The 24,764-nt window shown below is 40.1% G+C and overlaps 1 protein-coding gene across 6 annotated transcripts in view; it reads right to left on the bottom strand.

Annotated features, from left to right (window-relative positions):
• Positions 1-19,436, bottom strand: part of rrbp1a (ribosome binding protein 1a) — a 29,884-nt gene extending 10,448 nt beyond the window's left edge. The window contains exons 1-11 of one of the 6 annotated variants that reach the window (XM_072677410.1): positions 19,139-19,436; positions 12,379-13,240; positions 7,616-7,767; positions 7,285-7,407; positions 5,861-6,013; positions 5,451-5,569; positions 4,655-4,808; positions 2,655-2,793; positions 1,477-1,658; positions 1,098-1,132; positions 27-105 (exon numbers count right to left, since the gene is read on the bottom strand). In XM_072677410.1, the coding sequence (XP_072533511.1) occupies positions 27-105; positions 1,098-1,132; positions 1,477-1,658; positions 2,655-2,793; positions 4,655-4,808; positions 5,451-5,569; positions 5,861-6,013; positions 7,285-7,407; positions 7,616-7,767; positions 12,379-13,213 (1,971 nt within the window). In that variant the 5' untranslated portion in view covers positions 13,214-13,240; positions 19,139-19,436. Of the gene's footprint in view, positions 1-26; positions 106-1,097; positions 1,133-1,476; positions 1,659-2,654; positions 2,794-4,654; positions 4,809-5,450; positions 5,570-5,860; positions 6,014-7,284; positions 7,408-7,615; positions 7,768-12,378; positions 14,704-14,749; positions 18,288-19,138 lie in introns of those variants that run through there. The other 5 variants (XM_072677412.1, XM_072677411.1, XM_072677414.1 and 2 more) reach the window with 5 other exon arrangements.
• Positions 19,437-24,764: the final 5,328 nt, after the last annotated feature.

Below are 24,764 nucleotides of genomic sequence, written 5' to 3'. Positions count from 1 at the left end.
CCCTTGTAGCAACTAATTGAACTTACAGTAGATTTGAGTCCCTCCAGTTCCTCTGTAAGCTTTGTGATCTCTTCTTGAAGGGATGCAATTCGGCTCTGGTCGTCTCTGCGAGTACAGAAGAAGTAACTGTCAGTTTTCATAATTAGCCCACTCTCTATGACTTACACGAAGTTGCCAGTTTATTAGGTTGTTAATTGGACACATTGGACGCTCAACATAGACATGCACTTGTGAGTTTACAGTTACTGACTTTAGCCCATCTGTTGCCTGGTCTGTGATGGAAACAACATTAGATGAAGATCAGTTTCAAGGTCAACGGCCAGTACATCTTTGTGGGATAAGCTTAAGTGCTTTACCTAAGTTAAAACCACATTCTCTATGAATTTATGTTGGACCAGTGACAGCACATCTCTCGTTCAAACACGGCTTTTAAGAAGACTCTCTTGATTAAAAGTTGTTTTTGGCTACTGCCATGCTGTAATTGCATTTATGACAGAAGTACATAAAGTCATAGAAATGACACTGCTGCAGTACACTCTTCTTATTCTGTTCACTTGTGTAGATTTATCAAAATGCACTGCTTTTAAAACGGGGAAAATCATTCTTCAGGGTAAAATGTGAGCAAAATTAGGGCCTCTCAGTTTATCCAAAAGTGGTGAATTATGGCTTAATATATTTTAGATATTTGAATGTTATTCATTGGACATATATTGTATATGCACATTATTATGTGCCTTCAAGAGAAAGATTAACTAAAGATATAATCAACACTATCAGTCTTACACTGCATATTAAAGATGAAGCCCTTAATTTATTCATGAGACAGTTATACACATTATAGGGGAATTCACATTAGGCTGCAAGCAGTTTCACCAATTGCACCATGTGTGACAGAACTAGGTTTGACACAACAGGTTCATCCTGTAATCAATTGTATGTGAACTTCTGTTGAGGTTGTGACTCTGAAATGTGAAGGAAGGAAGTTGTCCAGTCAAGCCAAGAAATGATTCTATTTTGAAAGGATGAGGCTGTCTGGAGAATGGAGGCTGGGTTGAATAAGAGTCTAATCTGTCCCACCCTGAGGCAATGAAACTCACCTATGCTTTGCTTCCTGCAGCTCGGACACCAAAGCCTGTTGAAAGATCCAAACTGACATTAGTAATGAAAATTATGGATTACATGAAGGTTAAATGGAGCCTTTATAAAACCCTGCTATCAACAACAGTATAATCTACGCTATCCCAAATCACTCATGTGCACTTCTTTTCTAAATCTAAATTTGTGATGCTAATGGTGTAATAAGTTTCCATTACATGTTAGCTATATTCACCTTGTGGATGTTGTTCAAAGGTAAAAAGACAAACTCAACACTCTACATTAGGGTTTAGGCAGAAAATGATGTCCTTTTTACAGCATTAATTCTTTAACAAATCATATTTTTAATGACAGGCTGCATATCTGGTTTAAGGGTCTTACCTCAGAGTTCTGCTCCTGTTCCCTGCCCTGGCTAGCCTCTAGCAGCATGCGGACAGAGCCCAGCTGTTCCTGCAGCTGCCTGTTCTCCAACTCGACCTGGCTCAGCTGCGCCTTCAGGTCCTCCGCCTGCCCTGTCTGATCCTTTATCTCCGCCTCCAGGGTTGCCAGGTGCCCACGCGCCTCTGTTACACAACACAGACGAACACACACTGTAAAATTCATCTGAAGAGCTGAATGCTTGTGGATGTGAATCTTTTAATGAAGAGGTATCTATACTCATCATTATGAGTATATACATATATACAATATATACAATACATACAGATTTACTCTATAACCCTCTGAAATGTTTATATGGCACACATAGACACTGAGAGAATCAGGCAATAAATTGGAGGAAGCATTCTTGGATCTTACCCTCGACTGTACAAAGATATATTTGAGGTCAAAATTGTATTAATTATTTTATGCCGTTTGAGCATTACATCAACCTTTTTAGTGTTAAAGGAAGACAAAAAAATCTGATACTTTTTTCCAAAATAAACATCAATAAATCAAAAAAGAATTATTATTACATTTGATATTAGTCTAAGATTGCAGCATGATCATGTAAACAACATGAATCGTTTCATTGCTTCAAGTTGTCTCAGACCACCAAGTCATGGTTTCATTTGCCTGTCTAAAACATAATGACCTTGACCCCCCTTATCATAAACCTGGAGGCGAGGCTCTGTGGGGAGTGTTTGGGGACCTATCACCATTCTCACAGGCCTACTCATGTCTCAGAACTATGCCGGTGAATTCACAGCCCAGCTTGCTGGTTTCTCAGCCTTCTCGTGCTGGCCCCTTGCCACTCCTCGGCTCTTAAGGGCATGGTGGCACGTTCCACAGTTAGTAAGCTACCTCTTTGCTCTGATCACAGATGCTTCAATAAGGACTGACCAGTCATGAGTGACAAATGACACATATTAGGTATGTGTGTATTAAGTAGATCCGGACATGCAGCAAAATCAGTGTCAAAGTCTTCATACATCTCTTTTGTGGCTGCTCAAATGTGCATGAACATGCTTGCCATGGGTGGTCATGTAAAATGAATGTAAAATGAACACAGGGCCAACACCAGCAAAGCAGTATAGACAGTAACCGATTACACAGAAAATCATTAGTTGTAGCCCTACCTGTGAGGGCAGCGCTGTCTCGCTGAGCCTGCCCCAACTGTGTCTGTAGGCTGCTGTTGCTGTTCTGAGCCTTCCTCAACTCCTCACTCACCTCTTCCAGACTCCGCTGAAGGGCCTGCTCACTGGACACCTTGCATGCCTGTAAAAAGCAGCGAACACAGAAAGCATTAATACAGCTGCAAATAAGAGATTCAAATATAGTTTTGTGTGTATGCTGATAGTAAAGGTCATTTTTGTATTAATTTTTGCAGTGATGATCAATTCTGCTACTTTAGTCTTGCATGTTGGATTCGAAATTTGAACTTCCTTGTCAAGGGGCTAAAAGTATTTAGTATTTATAATCGGCTGCTAGAACATTTTTTTGGTCATGCACGAAAGACATGGCATATGACTCCAAAGTCTGTTGCATCTGTCTCAAAGTTTGGGCCAAGGACATGATTGTTTTTACATCAATTTGAGGTTGGGAAATTTAAACAAAACAATCAAGAGACAAAACAGCAGCAGATGACTGAATACTTTCAGTACTGCGATAAAACTAAACAAAACAAAATCTCCCGGATGTAGGTATAGATGTATCAAAGACTACCCTAAAGAAGAGAATACAGCAGCTATAAAAATGTATGAGATACAAACTGCAGGTCAGCTTCAGAAACAGGAAGATCAGTCACCTGACCTCACTGAGCATGCATTTTACTTACTGAAGACAACAATGAAGCCAAAAGGCACTGGAAGCCAGTAGGAACTGAAATCAGAGGCTACAGCCTATGGTACATATCAGGTAGAGCCACATCGTGGAAGGAAATCAGCATCTATGTCTATGAGTACAGATGTTAAAGCAACAATGTAGCATTTTTACATTCAAATAACAGCTTAAAATTCACTGTGATGCTCCACTGACTGTTTACAATGATACCTGAGCGTTTAATAATTTTTTTTTTATATGATAAAACTTAATGTTCAATTCTTCTACTGGTCCTTAAATATGAGACACAGTCTGTAGGACATTTATGAATATGTGTTGTCATTTGTAAAGCCTCCTTTTTTACTACATAGAGGCTTACTATAAAAAACTGCTAATTACTAATAACAACTATAAGAGATCCTACTACCCTGCACATAAAGAATGCAAGTGAACTTTGCATCTTTACACTCTATCTCACTAAGGCCAGCACTGTTCACATTCCACTTTCTATCCTTCTGAGAGGCGCCACCCTAATGTGTGGGGCTGCATTCCAAACCTCCGCCTGGTGCAAAGAAATCAAACTAGCAAATCAAACAATCTGCCAGATTTCAAACAATCGCATTAGCAAGAGCAACCATGCCAAGGGGAAAAGCCTTTGCTTAATCTAGCAAGCCTAATCAAGCCTAATCACAGAAATATACACATACAGACTAAACACTGCCAGGCCTGAGAATGGGAAGTACAATGGTAGACAGCAAGACAACCGGTTTCCATGCATGTTTTGACTGGTTAATGACCTTTTATGTCAGAGGATTCAGTGACATTTGGGAGGGGGGTCCACAGGACAAAACATATTGGGTTTGGAATGTTTTTGTTTACCACAGAGCATGGCAGCACCACAGAGTTCCTAATAAGGGCATGAGGCCGATTACAGAATGAGTCACGACTTCAGAGGTCTATAGCATGCGCAAGCCCTGGCTCTGCTGCATCACTGATAGCACTGGCAAGTTGTTCAGTGTTGCCACATTAGTTCATGATAATCATCATGAGAACAGTTTATTAGTGATGTTTTTGTAGTTTTTCATATATATTGCATGCAAACCTATAAACTATATAATAGACAGGGAAATTCCAATCAGATCCAGTGGACTGGGATCAGAGCATTTTTTAAATATAGGCCAAAATAAAATATATCAGACTAAGAGACTATGAGTTTTACCTCTTTATTAACTGGCAGGATATCCAGTTTGTTTGTCAGGCTTATGTTGTCGGAATATACCAACTACAGGTTATATTGTGATGCAGACTGGATGCCCACCTGAAGCTGACAGAGTTGTTTCTCAGCAACGCTGGCTTTAGACTCCAGACTCTTCCTGAGCTGCTCTTCTGAGTGTAGAGCCTCTATCTTCTCAGCCAGATCCTTATTCAGCCTAGCACAGTCCTGGCGCAGCTTAGCCAGCTCAGCATTCTGCCTGTAAAAGCACATACAAATCAACAACCGGTTAAAGGCTATCTGCCTTGACAGTTCACATTCTTGTTTGTAGTGAACCATATTTATTATATCAACAGACCCTGTCCTTAAGTGACATTATTAGTCACTGTCATAAGCACTGTACTTTACACCACCCCAGCAGTGCACAATGATGGTACACTTGTGCAAAGCTGCTTGCCCAAGAAAACCCCATCTCCTGACGCACAATTATTATGTTGATATCACTTTCACAGGCACTTGCTTAGAAGCACGTCCCGCATCTGAGGAACCCAAAAGGGCCCTGGTCCGTGGACCTGCATGGTCTATCAGTATGCAACTGAGCTGTGAAAGCAATGAAAGCTTACTTACAGTTGGCCAGGGCAGCTCTAGAGGGACAGAAATATGACAAACTGGCAAGAGACAGTGCTCGTCAATGGAGGTCATTTTCATTTTTGTCTTGGCATCACATGTAGTGTCATCAGAACTTTTATTTGTAGCTCGCTAACTATATTTGTTTCTTCTCCTTTTTTACAGAGCCTGGAGAGGCTGCAAGGACCAGACCTATTCCTCTGAGCACATAATATATTGTCAGCTTCCAGATTGTGAGGAATTCATACATTCAGTAAATGTGTCTGAGACATACTTGCTGTCTGTCTGGCTGGTGGCTTTGTTAAGTGCATCTCGGAGAATAGAGTTCTCCTGCTGCAGGCGAGTAAGCTGAGCATTGGGGCCTTTCTCCAGCTGTTCTTGCAGAGTCCCAATCTGAAAGCATTAGGACAGAGATACACAATACATAAATTACCATTACATCCATTTACATAAGGTTTTAATGAGGCAGTTTAAACAGAATCTAATAGTTTTAATTTGTTCCACACTTGGTCACTACATAATTTCATCTGCGAAATATCAATAATATTCTAAATCAGTAATGTTCCATGAGTAGGTGTGTCCAAAATGTATACTAAATATCCATGCTTGTCCATGTGGAATTCTGAACTTCTTGCAGAGTAATGCTGTAGCTGTAATTGTGTGATTTGCTCTGCCTTTGTTTACTTTAGCGTTGAGCTGCTGTGTCTCAGCGAGGTGGTCCTGGTAGCTGGCTTGCATGCGGGCCTGCAAAGCAATCATTTCCTGTTCCCGCTTACTCAGCTGAGAGCTCAGCCTGGTCTCCACTAAAGCCACCTTTGATTTCTCTGCAGAAAGCTCCTATTAAACACAAACACACACATGGAGTTCATTATTACATCACTTGTACAGCTTTACATTATAAGAACTTTCCTGAAAGATTTCTTAAACATCTTAGTAACTCAAACCACAATTATTGCTCTTAACTAAGCTCAATTAAAATAGATTTTAACAGATAGATTTATAGATTTAACAGAACAGCTTCAAAATCATTTTAGGCTCCACTAACCTGTTTAGAATAGCATGTCTGTCATTGCTACTCCGGATTTGGCATGCTGCTAAGCGAGCAGGAAAGGCTTGTGGAAACTGTATAATGCTACGTAAGAGTCATATTTGTGTAAAATCCTTTAATATTACTTTACCTCCTCAGTCCCCATGCTTATTTCACTTCAGATGCCAATTCTGCATCTCTCAGCTTGTAAAATGCATGTGAAAAACATATCCTTTAGGGGTGGCTCAAATCACACTTCCTGACTGTAGGGGAGTCCAGGAGAAAGAAATGCCAATTCTCGCATATTATTGCTTTAAGTCATGTTTAGATTCAACAGAGCTGTCAGGAATCAAATCTGTATGTAATAGTTTAATTGAGCCCAATTCTCAACTAACTGTGGTTAATTGCTTGACCAAACGAAGAGAATGACTTTTTTCCACACAGAGCCAGTTATCCAAATATCCTAAATGAGAAGTAATTAAGAGGAGACACATACTCTTTATGGCACTGTATAACTATTATAACTATATACAGAGTTTACAATCTCATGTTGTTAATAAATAAAAAAAAGAGTCCACTGAGTAAGGTGTCCCGCAAGCAGTCAGACTTTTAAACTCAACCCCCTACCCCCAGGACCCACATGTCATAGCATGTGTAATCTGTCTGCATCTTATTTATCTTATTTATATATTGTATACCTACTACCTCAGTATCTGCTGTGTTTCATGTTTTGTGTGGGTTATAAGCTGTTTCTATGCACATTATAATCACTACCTACCCGTTAAATATCTATGCACCTTATACTCATTAACTCTACTCAGTCGTGTTTAATGTATTTATTGTATTGTCTTGCACGTTGCACTTTTGTAGTCTGTCCCATAATGTATTTGCAGTCTGCCCTGTACTGTATTTGCAGTTTGTCCTGTATTGTTTTGTTCTCTTTTTGTTCAATGCTGCGCCTATGTTCTATGAAAAATGAAATTTCATTCCACTGTGTACTTGTACAGAGCTGAAATGACAATAAAAGCCACTTGACTTGACTTGAAAACTGTGTGCATGTTTTTCCTACATGAGATCTTACTTTAGACAGCTCTCTTAGGCGGTTCTTGGCAGAAGAAGCATCTTCCTGTGCAGTAGCCATCTGCCTCTCCTTCTCCTCCAACTGTTTCTTCAACACTTGCACTGGATCACCTTTCTGAGTAGCCTACATACACATACACATTCTATTACATTAACATCATCCCAAACAACCTCCCAGTATAACAGATCAGAAGTATGAAAATTATTATTTATTCTAGAGGCATCTTATAGAAAAGTATTTGTTAGCTACCAGAATTTAAGCTTTCACTACTTGTAAGCTACAGGAGCCTCATCTTTCCACTGAAATACTTGGTGGTGTGGAGGTGTTATACCGTGTGCCAGGTGTCCTGGACTCCAGCCTTGTCAGACAGGATCTCAATGAGCTGCTGGGCCTCACTTTCAGTCAACACCATGCCTTTCAGTGTGGACAGCAAGGTCTTGTAGGGCAGAGAAAGAGGAGAATCCACAGTGTCCACAGTCACTGCTACAGAGAGGGGACAAAAGGCAGAAAATTAATTGAGCTACTCTGCTAAATACACACACTACAGCAGAAAGACATTACTCACAATGCCTTTAGATTGCTAAATGTCTTTAGAGTGCCTGAAAATAGAAAACTGTATTTACTTTGAAATAGTTGAATGATGAGCGTTCGGGACATGAAAGTGACAAATCGTAAACCTCAAACCCTGTTACACTAAATAACATAAAAATGTCTTCCCTTAATATATTACAGAGTGGCTTTTAACATCTCTTTTAACATCTCTCCAACGTCTGCTTTTTTTAACAAATGTTTTTGGACTACCAAACTGGAGCTAAACACAGATCAGAGGGGAAAGCCTTGCAAGAAAGTTTAACCTGGAAAAGTGAGCAGTAGCTAGGCTACGAAGTCCTAGAGCAGGGGTCAGCAACAGGAGTCCAGCACAGTTTGCCTGCTGTAATTACCAAATCTGGCAATTAACAGGTGTTGATACAGGTGCGCTTGAACAGAGAAAGCACAGCACAGTCCTAGAGCCTGTGGTCGTGCCCCCGTTTTTTTAATATAAATATATACTGTATATATATATATATATATATATATATATATATATATATATATATATATTTATAGATATTTTATGCCTTTATGACAGCAATACCTGTCCTCCTACTGAATTAAACACAACTAGTCAAAACCATTGCCCCATTCATACTCACTAAAAACTCATATTAATAATGTTTAAGTAATGTCCTTTAGGATTCTCTCCAGTGCTGGCATGACTAATGGGCGGTGGGACACCAGGCAGAGATGGCACTTAGGCCTGAAGATACGCTCCCATTGTCTGGCCTCTGAGAGCCTTTGTGTGCATCCATAAAGGAATAGCAAAGGCGAGTGGATTGTTTGCTCTGGAAGGGCCAGCCTGCATCCCTGTAGAGAAGAGCGAAGCCCTACACACCTTTACACTCATGCCAGAACATATTTCTTCCCACAGACCAGCTTCTACAAAGGGGCTCTAAGGCCAATTCCACATCACAAGTGGGTGGAAAAAAATGTGATGGGCTGGCAAAACGGGTTTGTGTGATGCATAGAGTGTGAGATTCATGAGGATACACTGACATGGAATTGCTGAGTTGCAAACAATATTAGACAACTAAAATTATACTCCTAAAAATAAAAGCTCAAATCCAGAATAGATGCCAGGCTTCCCCAGATCCATGTTAGTGAGTACTGGATGGAGCACCATCATTCCAGAGAACACAATTCAACTACTCCATAGCTCAATGCTGGGGGCTTTATACCCCTCTAGCCCACACCTGATTTTAGACATGGTGCCAATAGGTTTGTGTTCATCTGCTCCAGAGTCCTATGCTATTGACAATATGTCTCTGCAGGAAGTAGACAAGCTATGTGTGTGCATTCACAAATCTGTGTCAGCAATGGGTGCAACCTAAAGTAACTGAATGCATTCATTAGAAGGGGTGTCCACAAATATCTGGACATAAATTTATAATATAGTTGGAATATACCTGGTGGTGACAGTGGTTCTGGGGGTGCAGTATACATTGTAATTACTGGTATTTGTTAGTTTTTATTTTTGTATATATATTGAATATCTCAAATGCATAATCCATGGCGCACTGGACATTGCTCTGTTGTATTGGTTGGGCTGTTGTATAATACATAAGAGACCAACTACTGTTTTGCTCCACTATATAAAGAGACAGAAAATATTTATAAAGAGACAGAAAATATTTTCCAAGTGTAGGGTGGCTTTGATAATGGTTAAGTCTGCATTAATAAAATAATCAAACCTACGCTGTTGTGTATAGGCCTGTATAGTAAAAAAAAAAAAAATTAAGAGGCAGGTTGGCTATGATGTGTCTACAATGCTATCTGAATTATTTAGAGACGGCTAACGTCAGCAACTCAGTTGTAGCAGTCTATAGTACAAGCTTGGGGCTATTTCTGAAGAAATAGTCTAGACAGGTCTCTAAAATAGAGCAATGCCATCAGAAATGATGACGAACGCACACTGTTTTGCTTCCTGATGCCATTCACATTAAACCTATGTGTAACAAAGCTAATTCTTCCCAGAACAGCTTTCTCTATCTGCTTACAAGGCTAATTCCAAACTGCTTAGGAAGCTAATTCTCAACTGATTAACACTGGCACCTTTTATTGGCAAACCTTTCAATGGCATATAAACCCTTGCTGCATACCACAGCCTGCAACAGGAGAAGAAGAATGACATTCACTCAGTGCAGCTCCTCTACTGTGACTGGTAAACTTAAAAAGCCTTTAAAAGACTGTCTTGCCTTGCAGTGTTCCTCATCAGTGGTACATTTTGTTAGCATATTTTAAGAAGCTATTCAGATATTTCAGATCATTTCATATGGCTGCAATAGGTTTAGTTAAAAAGGGCTTTAAATATTCAAATGCAAGTCATCAAACACTATGGTCAGTGCCAGGGTTATGTGTGAATGCGTTTTACGGTACAGTACAGTACAGCTCATACTGTATTGTTTTAATTAAAGCAAGCAGCTAATTCATGCTAACTTAAAAGTCTCTATTAAAAGTGCTATGAGAGCCTAGAACCATTCAAATTTACAGTATGACAAATTCATACTGTAGTAATGCAAAGTAATGCAACTGACTCTGGCACACAGCTGTTGTTTCCAGGGTTAGAGAATGAACGCTCCCGTGGGACAATAGTGCTATCAACTTTCTGTCCCGTGCAGTTTGGAACACACAAAAAATTCTCAATACCTACAATGTTGAGGAAGATCAAGTTGCACAATAATACGCTTAAATAGGTCCCAGAGATCCTTCACTACCTTGTCAAATTCTATTCCTATTAATAGTGCTCTAGATTTTTACAGGTTCAAGATAATTAGTAAAACACTAACGTCTTCTGCAAGCATTCAGTGAAAAATCATCAATAAACATTTATTCAACTACTGTAAGTGCTCAGGTCATAATTGGAAGTGGCAACAGCTACGGATCATAAGTTCCAAACACAATAAAACACTGGCTCAAGGTCCTCTGCCACAGTGAAGACCAGGAAGGTCCTTGGCATCCTTGAGTGCCAACCAAGCCAGTCAACTATGAGCCAAAGCAGACAACAGGAATTTCATAACATGCTCTGTTGTCTAGCTGATAGTTCTCTACCTAAAAGCCTGCAAAAACGGGAGGCCCACACCTCAGCCGCAATCTCAGCCCCAGACATACACACGTAATTCTGCCCACAGAGTTATGCACTTTCTGGGTTTCTGGCCACAGTTACACATGTTGCCAGTTCCCTCCTCATTTGGTATCTTCATGTTTAGTTTATGGAACTAAGTCCTAAAAAGACGTCACCAAGAGTCTGCTGTAGCTGGACTGTTGCAGAGTCAATTGCTACAGACCTCCATAGGTCTATAAAGACATGGGTGAGCGAGTTTGGTATCGAACAAATGACTTCTTTTCAATCTTAGTTTACTTTATAGTCAATATTTGGGTTAGTAACTGATCATAAAGGGAATATCTAGTATATAAATTGATCTAGTAGAGTGTTTTGTATCACAGGTCCTTCCTTCCTGCTGCCGTCAGACTGCACAACCAGCACTGCTCCCAGCGGACCACATACACACACACTTAACTACACACACATGTTCATGTTCAGGGAATACTATGTGCAATACCCCCCCCCCCCCCCCCCATGTGCAATTAAGAGTCTTTTGCTGTAAATAATATTGTTTATTGCTTTTTCAATTCTTATTTATATTGTGTATATAGTGTAAATTATTTATCTACATTTTTGTAACTGAGTGTCTTGCTATCCCTTTCTGCTGTCACACTGAGAATTTCCCCACTGCGGGACTAATAAAGGACTATCTTATCTTATCTTATCTCTTAATGGATTTATACACTCTATTTGCTACTAAATATTCCACAGTCAACTGTCACCGGTATTATAACAAAGTGGAAGCGGTAGGAACGACAGCAACTCAGCCACGAAGTGGTAGGCTACGTAAAATGACAGTAGGGTCAGCTGATGCTCAGGCGCATTGTATGCAGAGGTTGGCAACTTTCTGCAGCGTCAATTGCTACAGACCTCCATAGGTCCATACAATTTCCATAAAGGCATGGAAGAGCAAGTTTGGTGTAGAAGAACTTGACTGGCCTGCACAGAGTCCTGACCTTAACCCAAAAGAAACCTTTGGGATGAATTAGAGCGGAGACTGCGAGCCAGGCATTCTTGTTCAACATCAGTGTCTGACCTCACAAATGTGCTTCTGGAAGAATGGTCAAAAGTTCCCATAAACACACTCCTAAACCTTGTGGGACGCCTCCCCAGAAGAGCTGAAGCTGTTACAGCTATAAGAGTAGCCTGACATCATATTAAACCCTACAGATTAAGAATGGGATGTCACTCGAGTTCAACTTTCAAAAAATCTAAGCACTCATTCAATTCAATTTTTGGTGTTTTACCCTATTTTTTTTTTAGGATGCATTGTATGTATTATGTCCTGAATAGCCATCCTGCATGTCTATAGGAATCCCAGTAAAAGCAAAAAGTGGGACCAACCAATAACTGAAACTGAGCAATGAGTGTACACTAATAAAGGATGCTCATACCAGACTCTGTGTTCTTCTTTGATCCTGCTTTCTTTTTGGATGGAGCTGCCAGCTTGGGCTTCTCGGCTTTAGCAGGAGCCTCGACCACTGGAGCCGCCTTCTGGGATTCCACCGGAGGCACCGCCAGCACAGGAACCTCTTTGACCATGGTTTCTAGCACGGCTACAGGAGGGGCTTGGGTCGGGGCTGTCTCCACTTTGGCAACTTTCTTGTCCTTTTTCTTTTTATCCTTGGGAGAAGGGGCAGCTGAAGCCTCTGTAGGGGAGGCACGGGTGGGGGCAGAAACCTGGGTCTGCACAGAAGTCGTGGCAGCAGGAACTGGGGAAGGTTTAGTAGCAAGGGCTGGGGCACTTTTAGAAGCAGGGGTTGGGGTGGATTTAGTAGCAGAGACTGTGGTGACTTTAGAAACAGTGGGTTCGGTGGATTTTAGAGTAATGGCTGGGGCAGGTTTACCAGCTGGAGCTGCAGTAGCTTTAGCAGTAACATTCATGGGCTCTGGCTCTTGGGCTTGCAGCACTGGAGGAGAGGCCTGGTGATCTGGTGTCGCTTTATTAGCATCTAGAGTGGTTTCTGGCTCTTGAAGTTTTAAAACGGGCTTCTCTTCCTTCTTCTTCTTCTCACGGTTCTTCTTTTCAGATGCCTTGTCCTTTTTCTTCTTCTCTGTTCGCTGCTGAGGTTGGGTCTTAGCCAGCTCCTGGCGCTGCTTAGCCAAGGCCTCTTCATAAGAGGTCTCCTTCATTGAGAAAGTAGAGACCAGGACAATACCAATTGCTGAGATCACCATGAAGCCACCAAAAACAACAATGCCAAGGGTCTGGGGGTCATAGATATCCATGATTGCAAGTGTTCTTCTTTTTCAAACCTGCCAAGACAAATAAATAAAAGACAAGGGTATTACTAACAACACCTGCACTTATCATCTGCAGCATATAGTTTGTTACTACAGACAATAATGTAATTGATTTTCATGTAATAAGGGCTCAAACTCTTTCTGTAGATCTACAGCCCCCTCTGTTTCCGGGGTCCATGCAGAATGCAAGTGGTCATCCCCAGCGGAGAGGACAAAGCTACCACATATACTGGCACAAGCCTAGCAAAAGCTCATATGATCAGTTGAAGTTTGAAGACTGGCTAATTGATTAAACAAGTGGAATCAGGTTTAGTGCTGGCTGTATAGAATGAAACCCTGCAGCCACATCGGCCCATGCAGATAAGACTGGACATGCCTGCACTACACTAAGCTAAACTAAAATGATCATCACTGTATTTATTAATAAAATTGTGAACATGCAGCAGATACGTTTTTCATACTGAGAACTTTTTGTTCTGAAAATTTTTGTTTATCCAATTACCTGTAGCATAAAGCACCCACTTTTCCACGCAGGGGTAAAATACTTCTAATAAGCTAAAGACTTAGCTTGTAAGACATGCATGTGACATGTTTTACAAGAGATGCACAAAGATGTAGAAATATAGGGAAAGAATATCGGTATTGGACAAATGTTAATATTTGACCAATTTTTTAAAACAATGTTTGATGATTGTATATTTGTTGTAATTCAGGAGAGCACAGTGTTTAGGTGACTGTTTATTCCTTACCCCATAGATTCAAATTAGTCCAAATTCCCACGGTGTACACATACATGGATATATCAGTGTCTTTACCTGATATATAAAGCATGTACTTGAAAATAATGGATGCTGGCATTGGCCCACAGTTCACATATTGGTGCCTGTAATTATTTTTTTGTATTTTGCAGTTTTTCAGCAAATCTTTTGGTGACAACAGTCATATTCTTGTGTAGTTAAGTATAGTTTTAGGCTTACTACTTCTGAAACTGAGATATCATCACAGATGAATATGTAAGCTCAACCTTAGCTAGTGTTATGTATTTTTGTTGTCTTCAAGATCATATACTTGTAAATCTGGGTTAGTGTGATTGTGTTTTTACGCTGTGCCATACTTGACACTATATAACTTGACTATATTTAGATATTAATTGATTTAGAAATAATTTATAAATGTATCTAATTGAAATGCAATTTTCCGGTAAACTAAAAGTTAGGACACCCCTACATTTATTAATACTTAAAATGCTTACGATTAGAATTAGGTGCAGCTTATAGATCATAGTTTGTTCAGATGTCTTACAAAAGTTTTTAGGTCCAAAACTGTCCTACAGGACTTCCAATAATACTGTATTATCAGAGCCCCAAAACTGCCACAATTGTCCACAAGCTGTGTTCACATTGTACAGAAACGTCCCACTTTAAGAAAAGTAGTATGAAAAAAAAGAGACATTTCCTGCTATCTGTATATAAACTAATTACTAGGTTATAATAACCTAGGTTCTAGGTTAACAGTACTAACCATGGAGAGGCAGCTTTCAGCTATTAAGCTGAGTAGATAAACGTCCTGAAGCCGGGAGATGTACAGCTGCACAGACTGTAACCACTTTTAAAAACAGACTAAAACATATTAATTCACCTGTGCCCTTGAGGCCATTTAACTTCCTGTATTTTACTGCATTTTACCACTATTTTATTCTCCTTTATTCTTAATATTCTTTTAAGTATGCTTTTGTCCAATTTATAATGCATGTTCTTTGCTTAATTTCATGTGCTTCGTTTTTATTTATTTATGTTTTTGTATTCATATGATCTAAAAACTTAATTAACTCCTGGAGGTGCTTAGAGGTTGGTAGTAAGATTATAATTACGGCTGCTCTTGCTCACTTCAAATCTTGGAGGTTTGATTGACAGATTGACTGCCAAACTTGGAGTGAGATTTTTCCCCCCTTTCTTTTAATTGAAATTTTCTTACAAAAGCCTTTGTGAGTTGCTAAATCTCAGGAATGTACTAAAGGCTTTATTTTTCTTCATGTATTATCCATGTTTTTGTTTTAATAAAAAAAAAAGTGAAAAGACAGTTTCAAGCTAGTGTACCTGTTAAGCCACCCAGCATATAACGCTCTCACAACTCAAGCTGATTTAGTATGCTAATAAAAAGAAAAGCAGCACTATCCCGGTCAGTAAGGTCAACACTCCGAGTTAGCCAAAGGTCAAACTGCTGGGAAGCACAGAGTCCATATGGTGCATTTTGCAGACTATGCAGCCAGACTGCACAATATACAGCTTGTCTTTCGTTATATCAATAACGGCCTGTGCAACACTGCCAGCTATAAAATGCAAATGAGCCATTTTTTCATTTCTGATACAAGTCTAATTCTGAAACTTGGAACCTTGGCACCAATACTGATCAGACAAAAAAACCTTAAGCTTTTTTGGTGGCATCTAAAAGTATGCCGCCAAGTACCACCAATACCCACAAATATCGGTATGCTCTGATGGTATGAAACTATGATGAATGTTTACTATGCGCTATGACCATCCTGGCCAACCAGAGATATTCCTTGATGAGCGTTCTATAGACGTTGTGTTGAACGAAGGCATTTACATGAGCCAAGAAATGTACATAATTTAAGCCAAAGCCTAATTAAAGCTGTGTAGTCCAGGCCTAGACTTAATCCCTATCTGGGAAACTAACCCACAGTGTTCAGAATACTGCAGAATGCAGAATACTGTGCAGACCAGGACCTGGACTAATCCCACATTCAATTAAAATCTGGTCCTGCAAAAGCCAAAACACCAATCTGTACTGCCAAAGACCAAACCAAACCAGCAGGAACATTCAAAACCCTGCAGCAGAGTAATACCCAGAACAATCCTACTGGGTCAGAGCATCTCCAAAAATCTGACCGGTATTGGGGAGGGGTGTTCACAGTATGCAGTTCTACCAAAAGTACTCCAAGGAAGGACATCCGGTGGAAAGGATCCCAAGGCGTCCAAGGCTCACTGATGCGATCCATGGAGGCTCAACCTCACACCTTACAGGGTTTAAAGTATTCGCTAACCAGCTAGTGCCAGATACCACAGGATGCCTTCAGAGATCTTGTGGAGCCCATGCCTCGAATGGTCAGATTTGTTGTTGTGGCACAAGGCGGACCTACTCTATATTAGGCAGGTGATGCTATGTTATGTTTTATGTATCAGGACATATTAAAAAAACATCTGGTCCTTAGAACATCTTAAGATTCGGTAAATACAACCTCAGATGCACAAAAACACAAATTACAATGCGTCATTATTTATTTAACAAAAACTAGACCAAAATGCAGGAGAAGTCCACTGATTCCATAGGAATTAAGGTAGCAACCAGGTGCGGCTAACCAATGCCTTTGAATAATTAATCATAAGAAAGTGCAACCACCTCTATAAAGCAACGGTTTTGGCACTTTGCTGGTCTGTAGCATTCAGGTGTGTGTTAACACAATGCCAAGGAGGAACGACATCAACAATCTTACAGAAGTAATTATTGCTGCCCATCAATCTGCGAGAAAGATCGACAGTGAGTTTGAAGTATTATTCACAAGTGGAAAACATTTAAGATATTTGGCTATTTATCTTCCCATGAGTGGACGTCCCAGCAAATTCGTCCCAAGGTCAGACTATGCAATGTTCAGAGAAACTGCAAAAAAACCCAAGAGATATATCTCAGACTCTACAGGCTTTGGAAGGACTGCCAGGAGAGGGCCTTGCATCTAAAACAAACCAGATCTTAACAAACCACAAGACTTCTGGAAAAATGTACAATACCCAACACAGCATATCAGCACAAACACCTCACACCAAACATCAAGCACGGTGGTGGAGGAGGGATGATTTGGGCTTGTTTTGTGTCGACCATAAACTCCACTGCACACCAAAGTAAAATGAGTCAAATGTAATGTGATTTATCAAACAGCCAAAACAGAGTTTTGGGTCATGCAACAGGACAATGATCTCAAGCACAACAGCAAATCTACATCAAAATGAAAAAGAAATGAATCAAGGTGTTGCAATGACTCAGTCAAAGTCCAGCACACAACTCCCCCACTGAAAAGCTGTGGCAGCACCTTAAGAGCGCTGTGCATAAGGGAATCCCCCAGAACGAAGTGAGAGACGAATAAAGTCATTCAGAAAAACATTAATTCATGTTTTTATTGCTAAAGGTGGCTCTACAAGCTATTGATCAATGGTGTGTACATAGTTTTTCACAAATGGCTATTGCATTTTGGCTTAGATTTTGTTAAATAAATGTTGTGTTGTTGTTGAAATTTATTATATATATGAAACTATATATATATATACTGTGAAAAAGTTTTGGAAGTATTTATCTCAGTGATAAGCTTGTAAACACTTGTAAAAACCCCATATTAGAGCAGATACTGGGAATAGGTACAGTTACATATAACAATTTAATAACCAATAAATAAATATTACTTTTCCAAACTGCTAGAGTTCCAGGTTTCTGCTGAATGCCCCAGCCAGTGCATGGATTTGGGATTTGTTCTATATAAATAATAAATACCTATAAATAATACTAGACTCCGATTAGAGAAATATTGGAGAACACGGTGATGTAGAACCAGAACTTTTTGTATGAACATTGTTCATCTGAATTCTAATATTAGTGTTTTACTGAGTGAATAAACACGTACTGCTCAGATAAGGACGGATAAACTTTTTCTTTCAAATCATTTCACAGGTGCCTAAAACCTTTGCACAGCACTGTATACATGCATGCATATCCAACAGCCTGTAATTAGGAACGGTCAACTCAACCAAATTTCTTCCCAAAGAGGTTCCCAAAGTAATTTGTGCCCACAGGGCAGGGAAAGGATAAAAGAAGATAGCCAAGCGTTGTGTTGTGTTGTGTTGTGTTGTGTTGTGTTGTGTTGCCACCAGTGGCATTGAAAATACTGCATGGGTGGAGGGACGAATGGATTCTGAAAAATTCCAGCAAATCTAGGATGCAGAATCCAAACCATCCGATAAATACTGTTGGCTCCTACAACTGGATAATGATCCAAAACGTACCCCAAGAGACTTACGTCCCCTTATGCGTTACAAGATGATCCAGGAATATCTCCGAAGCAAAGATCAGAGATAAATCCAAGCACAAGAACTGAAAGACCTTTAGCTACTAAAAAAAGTGACTTTGTAAGATGACCAATCCTGGGATCTACCAAATATCTTGGTATCAATTTATAGAAAATTACAAACAGTGCCCAAACCTTGGCTGTAGTTATAGTCTATCTTCACATAAGAAGCACTAGGAAGGCACATAACCGGAGATCAAACCTTTTCCAGTCCCAGCAGACGGAAAAGAAGGAAATCCATGAGGTTTCCAAGTTTTTCTGGGAGGTGTTAGTGAGTCAGGGCTGAGCCCAGACTCCAGTGAAGTACACTGGACTAGTGTTTTAGGGCTGAGCTGTAGAAAAGACAAGCAAAAGTCACTGGAGCTTTTAAAAATAGCCATATTTAATGATTAAATGCCTTTATTTATCTAAATACTCCTGTTGTAGTAAAGGCACTGACATGACCTAAATTACCAGCGTTGCTTAAAATGAGTCTATTCATCACATAATTGAATTTTTAAAGGTCGTAAATATTCATGCAATAAATAAAGTGCTGACTAGCAGCACATTTAGGTAGTAATGCAGCCCTACTGGCTCGCCCAGGCTTGGCAGGCAGACCGGCAGCTGATCCAGAGGGCTGAGCTCCATTCCCCACATTTCGAGCATCCTCACATCAGGACGCAGAAGCTGCAGCTGTCAAACGTGCCCCTTTCGGTGAGACTGTAATAATAATTAGTAGCAGGGAAAGTTTAAAGTACTCAACTTGATGACTTATTCAGAAGAAAAACACAAAAACTGACCGAGAAAAGGAGTAAAGTTAAGCACCAGCAGCTGCTCAAAGCTGGTGTGTATGAGAAACGGTAGGATAACGTTAGCTAGCATCGCGCTCGAGCCCTTTTCACCGTCGCCTCGCGCTCGAGCCCTTTTCACCGTCGCCTCGCGCAGGCTAACTCACTTACACGCTGAGTAAAAACAGGTGGGTTCAAATCCAAAGAAAAGTCCTCCACGAAAAAGAAAGGTCAAAATATATATATATATATTTTTTTCCCCCCAAGGCTCCGTCTTCCAGGCTCTGAAGAAGCCGCTGTCTGTGGAGTCGTGGCACTTTCTCAGCGCTGACATTACGGAGGCCAGCTGCCCACCTTCTGTTCACCAAAACAGTCTCTGATTGGTTAGAACCCAATCAATCAGGGCAGCAATCCAATGGGATTGGCTATCCGATAGGGCGGGATTTGTCCCGTTGGTGAATGTGGGAGTTGTAGTTTTTTACGGAATAATGACTTATTCCCGCAGTCTTACCACAAACAATAGCGTTTATGAGCTTTCAAACATATGCTCCTGCTAAAATAGACTGATATGATATCATAACTGATTTTCTTTTTAAATATATTTTGCACATTGATCATGAAGTTTTAATAAAAATCATTTAAAAGCCAGAATATTTAATTTTTCTAAACATGTTGATTCAATCTTGAGGCAGATAAGTTGACAAATAATTATTGTAATAACAAAAAAATGTAATTAATACTGAAATATTAAATTAAACACCTAACATGCAATTTATTACTGATTACTATATAATACATGAGTGGTATCATATATCAGCCATAAGGTCTAGGATTTGTGTAGGTCTCCATTGTGCCTCCAAGCTTTGGACCCCTTCAAGGCATGGACTCCACAAGACCTCTGAAGGTGTCCTGGCACCAAAACGATGGCAGCAGATCTTTTAAGCCCTGTACTATTCAAGTTAATTTTCATATGCATATGCATATCTAGAGTTAGCTGTGTTCATTAATGACACTTTAACCGTTTTATTTAAAGCAGTATATTAGTTTTTCATGTAGAACATATGTATCAATGTGTTGAACACCATGAACCTCAAGGCAGAGCCTAAAGAAATATAGACTTGGGTAGAGTTTAAGTGAATTAGCAGCCGTGAAGAATGAGACAAGGCAAGCAGGGAAAGTCCAGGGAAAGGTTGTGTTCTTTGCCTCACAGCAGGATTTTATCTGCCTCATCAGCACTGGGGAATTCTATGGAGGCCAGGATTAGGTATTAGGGCAAACAGGCCTGTTGCCCAGCTGAAATCCAAACGATGGCATTAGAGTCCTGGCTGAGGCTGAAAGGTGGCCAAATAATAAAGACTGCTGCCTTTCTTTCTTGCGCTGGTGAAGAATGGGGTAGCTTTTATGGTTCAGAAAAGATCCTTATTACTTTTGAAGAGCTCGAGTCTTCACGTTTGTTTGGTAACTGGTTTAAATGGCACTATTGTAATAGCAGTGCTCCACCAATGTTGACAATGCTATGAAAGGTTCTTCATTCACATTAATTCTGCACCCGTTGAGAGGTTTCCTTTGGTGGGGTTTATTGTGTTGGGTGTGAGAAGGTTGCGTTCATTTGTTTGCTGTGGGTGTGGATGCAGTGTACAGTAGGCATTGAGATATGTCACGCTGCAAGCTTTTTGGGATACAAAGGCTAAAGTGAAACCATATACGGCATAACATACCATAGGTCCATCCCATTCCGCATCCCATCCATTTCAACACCCATCCTGATCCAAGTTTATTATTATTAACACAAGAACATTCCAACGCTCCTCCTGGGTAGTAAAGCGTCCAGAAATACAATAATTTCATTTTGCAATTTAGAACGGCTTCTTTTTTTAACCAGGTAAAGAATTATTTATCCAATGGGAAGCAATTTAACCCTTTAAGGTGTATTCCTCGGTTACTACAGGGACTTCTATACAAACTGGTGGGTCTCTTCTTTGGTAAGAGAAATTTATAATAACACTTTCGGTTATTTTCCATAGGGAAAATAAAAAAAACTGTCCTACAAAAGCCTATCAGTAGTCCTATGTTAGTCCTTCATTAAATCTGAGGCAGGATTAGACGTTACCATTGAGACATGAGGCATGAGAGTGTACCCCCTATGATCAGTTCTGCACTGGTAGCAGCGAAGACATCAAAACTATGCAGCTCATATTATAGACCAGGCGGTCAATGCCCTAACCTCAACTGACCTCAGCTACCTGACAAGATACAGCCTCTCTAGAGGGGATAATTCTACCTGGATCTTTTAGTATAGCTACATACCTGCATACCCCACCAACTGTCTATTTATGATCCAACACATAATCTTAGACCTGCACATTCTGGTCTTCTGCAACCCACCCACCCCACTGTGTACATTACAGACACAGCAGGGAGGCCTCGTTCTGTTACTTTGCTTCTATACTGTAGGACCGAATCACATAATTGCATGTTTTATTAGACAGTTAAGCTCGCACACACTTGAAATTCCACAGTTTTGTATTATTATTTTTACATTTCATTATTATTTATTGGCTAATTTTGCTTTGCCGCACTTGCATTTCCAGGCACTTTAGTAGCCTTAACTTAATAATGTTACTTCACAACTGTAACGTTATACTTTTGGCACTATAAAGCATACATCACTAAGCAAAACACCAAACACAAAAGCCATTTTGGTGCTATATAGTTTGTAAAGAACCATATTGAAGAGTTTTACCAGGTAAAGAACCATATATGCGTTCCAATGGTTCTTCCACTTAACATAATTGTTCTATATAGAAACCTACAGCCTTTTCCTTGTCCCATGTCTTACAGATTTTGTTGAGTCATGATTACTGAGTTTATGCCTCAAGAACTTCCATGTTCTAGTTTCAGTGTGAAAACAGACAGTGTGAACTGAGACATATTCATACACACCTAACTTAGTCCTACTTCCCATTTATTCATTTCCTCATGTCATGTGATTACATCATGAGGTATAGTTGGACTTTGCTTGAGGCCAGTCTGACAACTGCATGCAGGCTGGTCAACCACTAAACATCTACAGTAGCAGCTTTCAGTTTTCTGCAGAAGTGTTCTGCATCTCACCATCACCAAATAATCCCAAGCACATTCAGTGACTCTGAGGTCTGGACTGGTTCTGGGAACACCAGCAGCTTCAGTAGTCTGGTGTTTAGCAGGCAAATTGTCCTTTTATTTGTGCAGCTGAGCTTCATGATTTTCAGACCCATGGTGTTGAGTTGTCTTAGTAGAATGTAGAATGGGCCTAAACACCTGTGAGGTTTCTGCCAGAAGTGACAGTGGAGCTTGACGTTCTCCTGTCTCACAGATTTCTTTTGCACATGTATAATGGCAATTAAATATTTTAATTACTATAGTGATCAGAGATTACTATAGTAATTAAAATATTTTATTGCCATTGAAGGTAAAGGTGCATGTATTTGTCACTGTACACTGTACAGCGAAATGCGTCCTCCGCATTTAACCCATCTGTGGTAGTGAACACACAGACACTAGTGAGCTAGGGGCAGTGAGTACACACACACCCAGAGCGGTGGGCAGCCAACTCCAGCGCCCGGGGAGCAGAGAGGGTAAAGGGCCTTGCTCAAGGGCCCAACAGTGGCAGCTTGCCGAGCCTGGGAATCGAACCCACAACCCTGTTATCAATATTCTGGCGCTCTAACCACTGAAACACCACTGCCCATTATAATTATAATAATTATTAACTTTTAATTACTATTAAGATATTTTTTTAATTAATCAAATATAACGTAACTATGTAGTAGACATTTAAGTATGTGGAAGAATGCATAGCACAGAGCACCAAAATTGTCCAAAATGGGAAGAAGAAAACTTAAAGTATTGATATACTGATTTCATCAGTTTTATCATTCTGAGTGAACTTTAACAAACGACTTCTGGCAGATGGTTCCCTATTTACACCAGCAGCAGTGAGAAGCTGAACAATGGCTGCCACAGAGTACAGTACAGAGTAGGGGTGGGCAGTTCTTGAGTCCTCGAGTGCCGGATTCCTGCACAGTTTGGTGCTTTTCCAGCTCAAGCACACCGTGATTCAACTCACCTGTTAGTCGCCAGGTTTGGTAGGTCTGTTAGAGCAGGGAAATCAGCAAACTGTGCTGGATGTTAAGCCCCTGTTGCCCACCCCTTGTATAGAGTGTCAATTAATGCACAACTTTTTGAGCTTTCAATAAGGTCAGAACGTGGTTGGGTATGAAACTTGGAAGCCAGGAAACAACCTACATGGCTTTGTAGGGTTTTATATGTAATGTTGTTGATGATAAAACAGCAGCACATTAGAAATAACATTCCCCAGACCATACCTAAACAACAAACCACTGAATGACTTGAACATCTGAAAGACAAAAGTCATTCTAATTGGACCTCAGAGAGAAAATGACTAGAGTTGCATGACCCAACTTCAGACTCTTCTCACTTTCTGTATAACATAAAAGATATTATATTATTCTACATACATTCAAGCTTCTGGACCTTTTAAATAAAATCAGGCGTATCCAGCTAATTACAGACCATAAACGACATGGGTCTGAATCATCAGAGCACTGAGATGAAGCTTGGTGTGTCAGCATCAAACCACTATGACTGACTGTGGAAGTTCAGTGGAAAAATGATTATTATATGAAGTGAGAAATGCAATGTTTCAATATGTCCAATAGATTTTTTTTGGTACTAAATACAACTGCTACACGTGCAAAGGAAGTGATACATAGTCAACAGTATGACTCATTAAACCCACATTTTTTTTTTAATTCCACTAAATTATGTCATAAAATATATGTGTTAATGTAAAAATTAAGTCAACTATAACAGGGGATCAGAAAAGTGGCTGTTGCTGCTACTCTGGGCCCAGCGCGCTGCTGAATGCAGTATGTAGCCAACTTTGCAAAAACAGGCAAGACAACGCTAATCATGTGTGCCAAATCCTTTGCTGGTGTGTGTCTATATATATATATATATATACACACACACACACACACACACACTACCACTATAAACTCCACCACCTCAGTCCACATACTTCTTTCACTTCAGCGACAGGTCTGGATCTCTCAGCTTGTCCAGAAAAACCCTTTAGGGTGTCCTTTAGGGGTGTCTCGAAGACCTTCAAAGCAAGAAGAGCCAATTTACCATAGTCCAAATCCAGCCAAGCTAATCAAGCCTTTCTTTTACTTTATATGACAAGTTTAGTGAGCTCATTTCATGCAATGCCTTAATTATTTACTACTGGCTGCTTGTACTAAATTCTGCTACAGCCAGTCACACCCAAGCGCCGTAACACAGATGTAGGTCTCACCATCCACAGTGTCCACTAGCCAAAGAAGTGAGTTGAGTAATGACAGGAATTGATGGGAGGGACTTATGTAAACACTATTAAGGAAGGAGTCCACTTGCCAAAGTAAAGAAGGAAAAAAATGCAAGTCTTCTACAAGTGATGAGAAAGGAATGGAAATTTTCACTCCCACAAGTTTTACTTTTCAGTAGAGGCACAAACAGTTCTGATTAAGTTCTTTAAAAATTCTCATTAACAATTTAACAGGCAGTGGTGGCTCGATTGTTAAGAGTACAGGGTTTG

This window comes from Salminus brasiliensis, chromosome 4 (assembly GCF_030463535.1).
Source record: "Salminus brasiliensis chromosome 4, fSalBra1.hap2, whole genome shotgun sequence".
NCBI lineage: Eukaryota > Metazoa > Chordata > Actinopteri > Characiformes > Bryconidae > Salminus > Salminus brasiliensis.
This window is presented reverse-complemented; position numbering and strand designations above follow the sequence as displayed.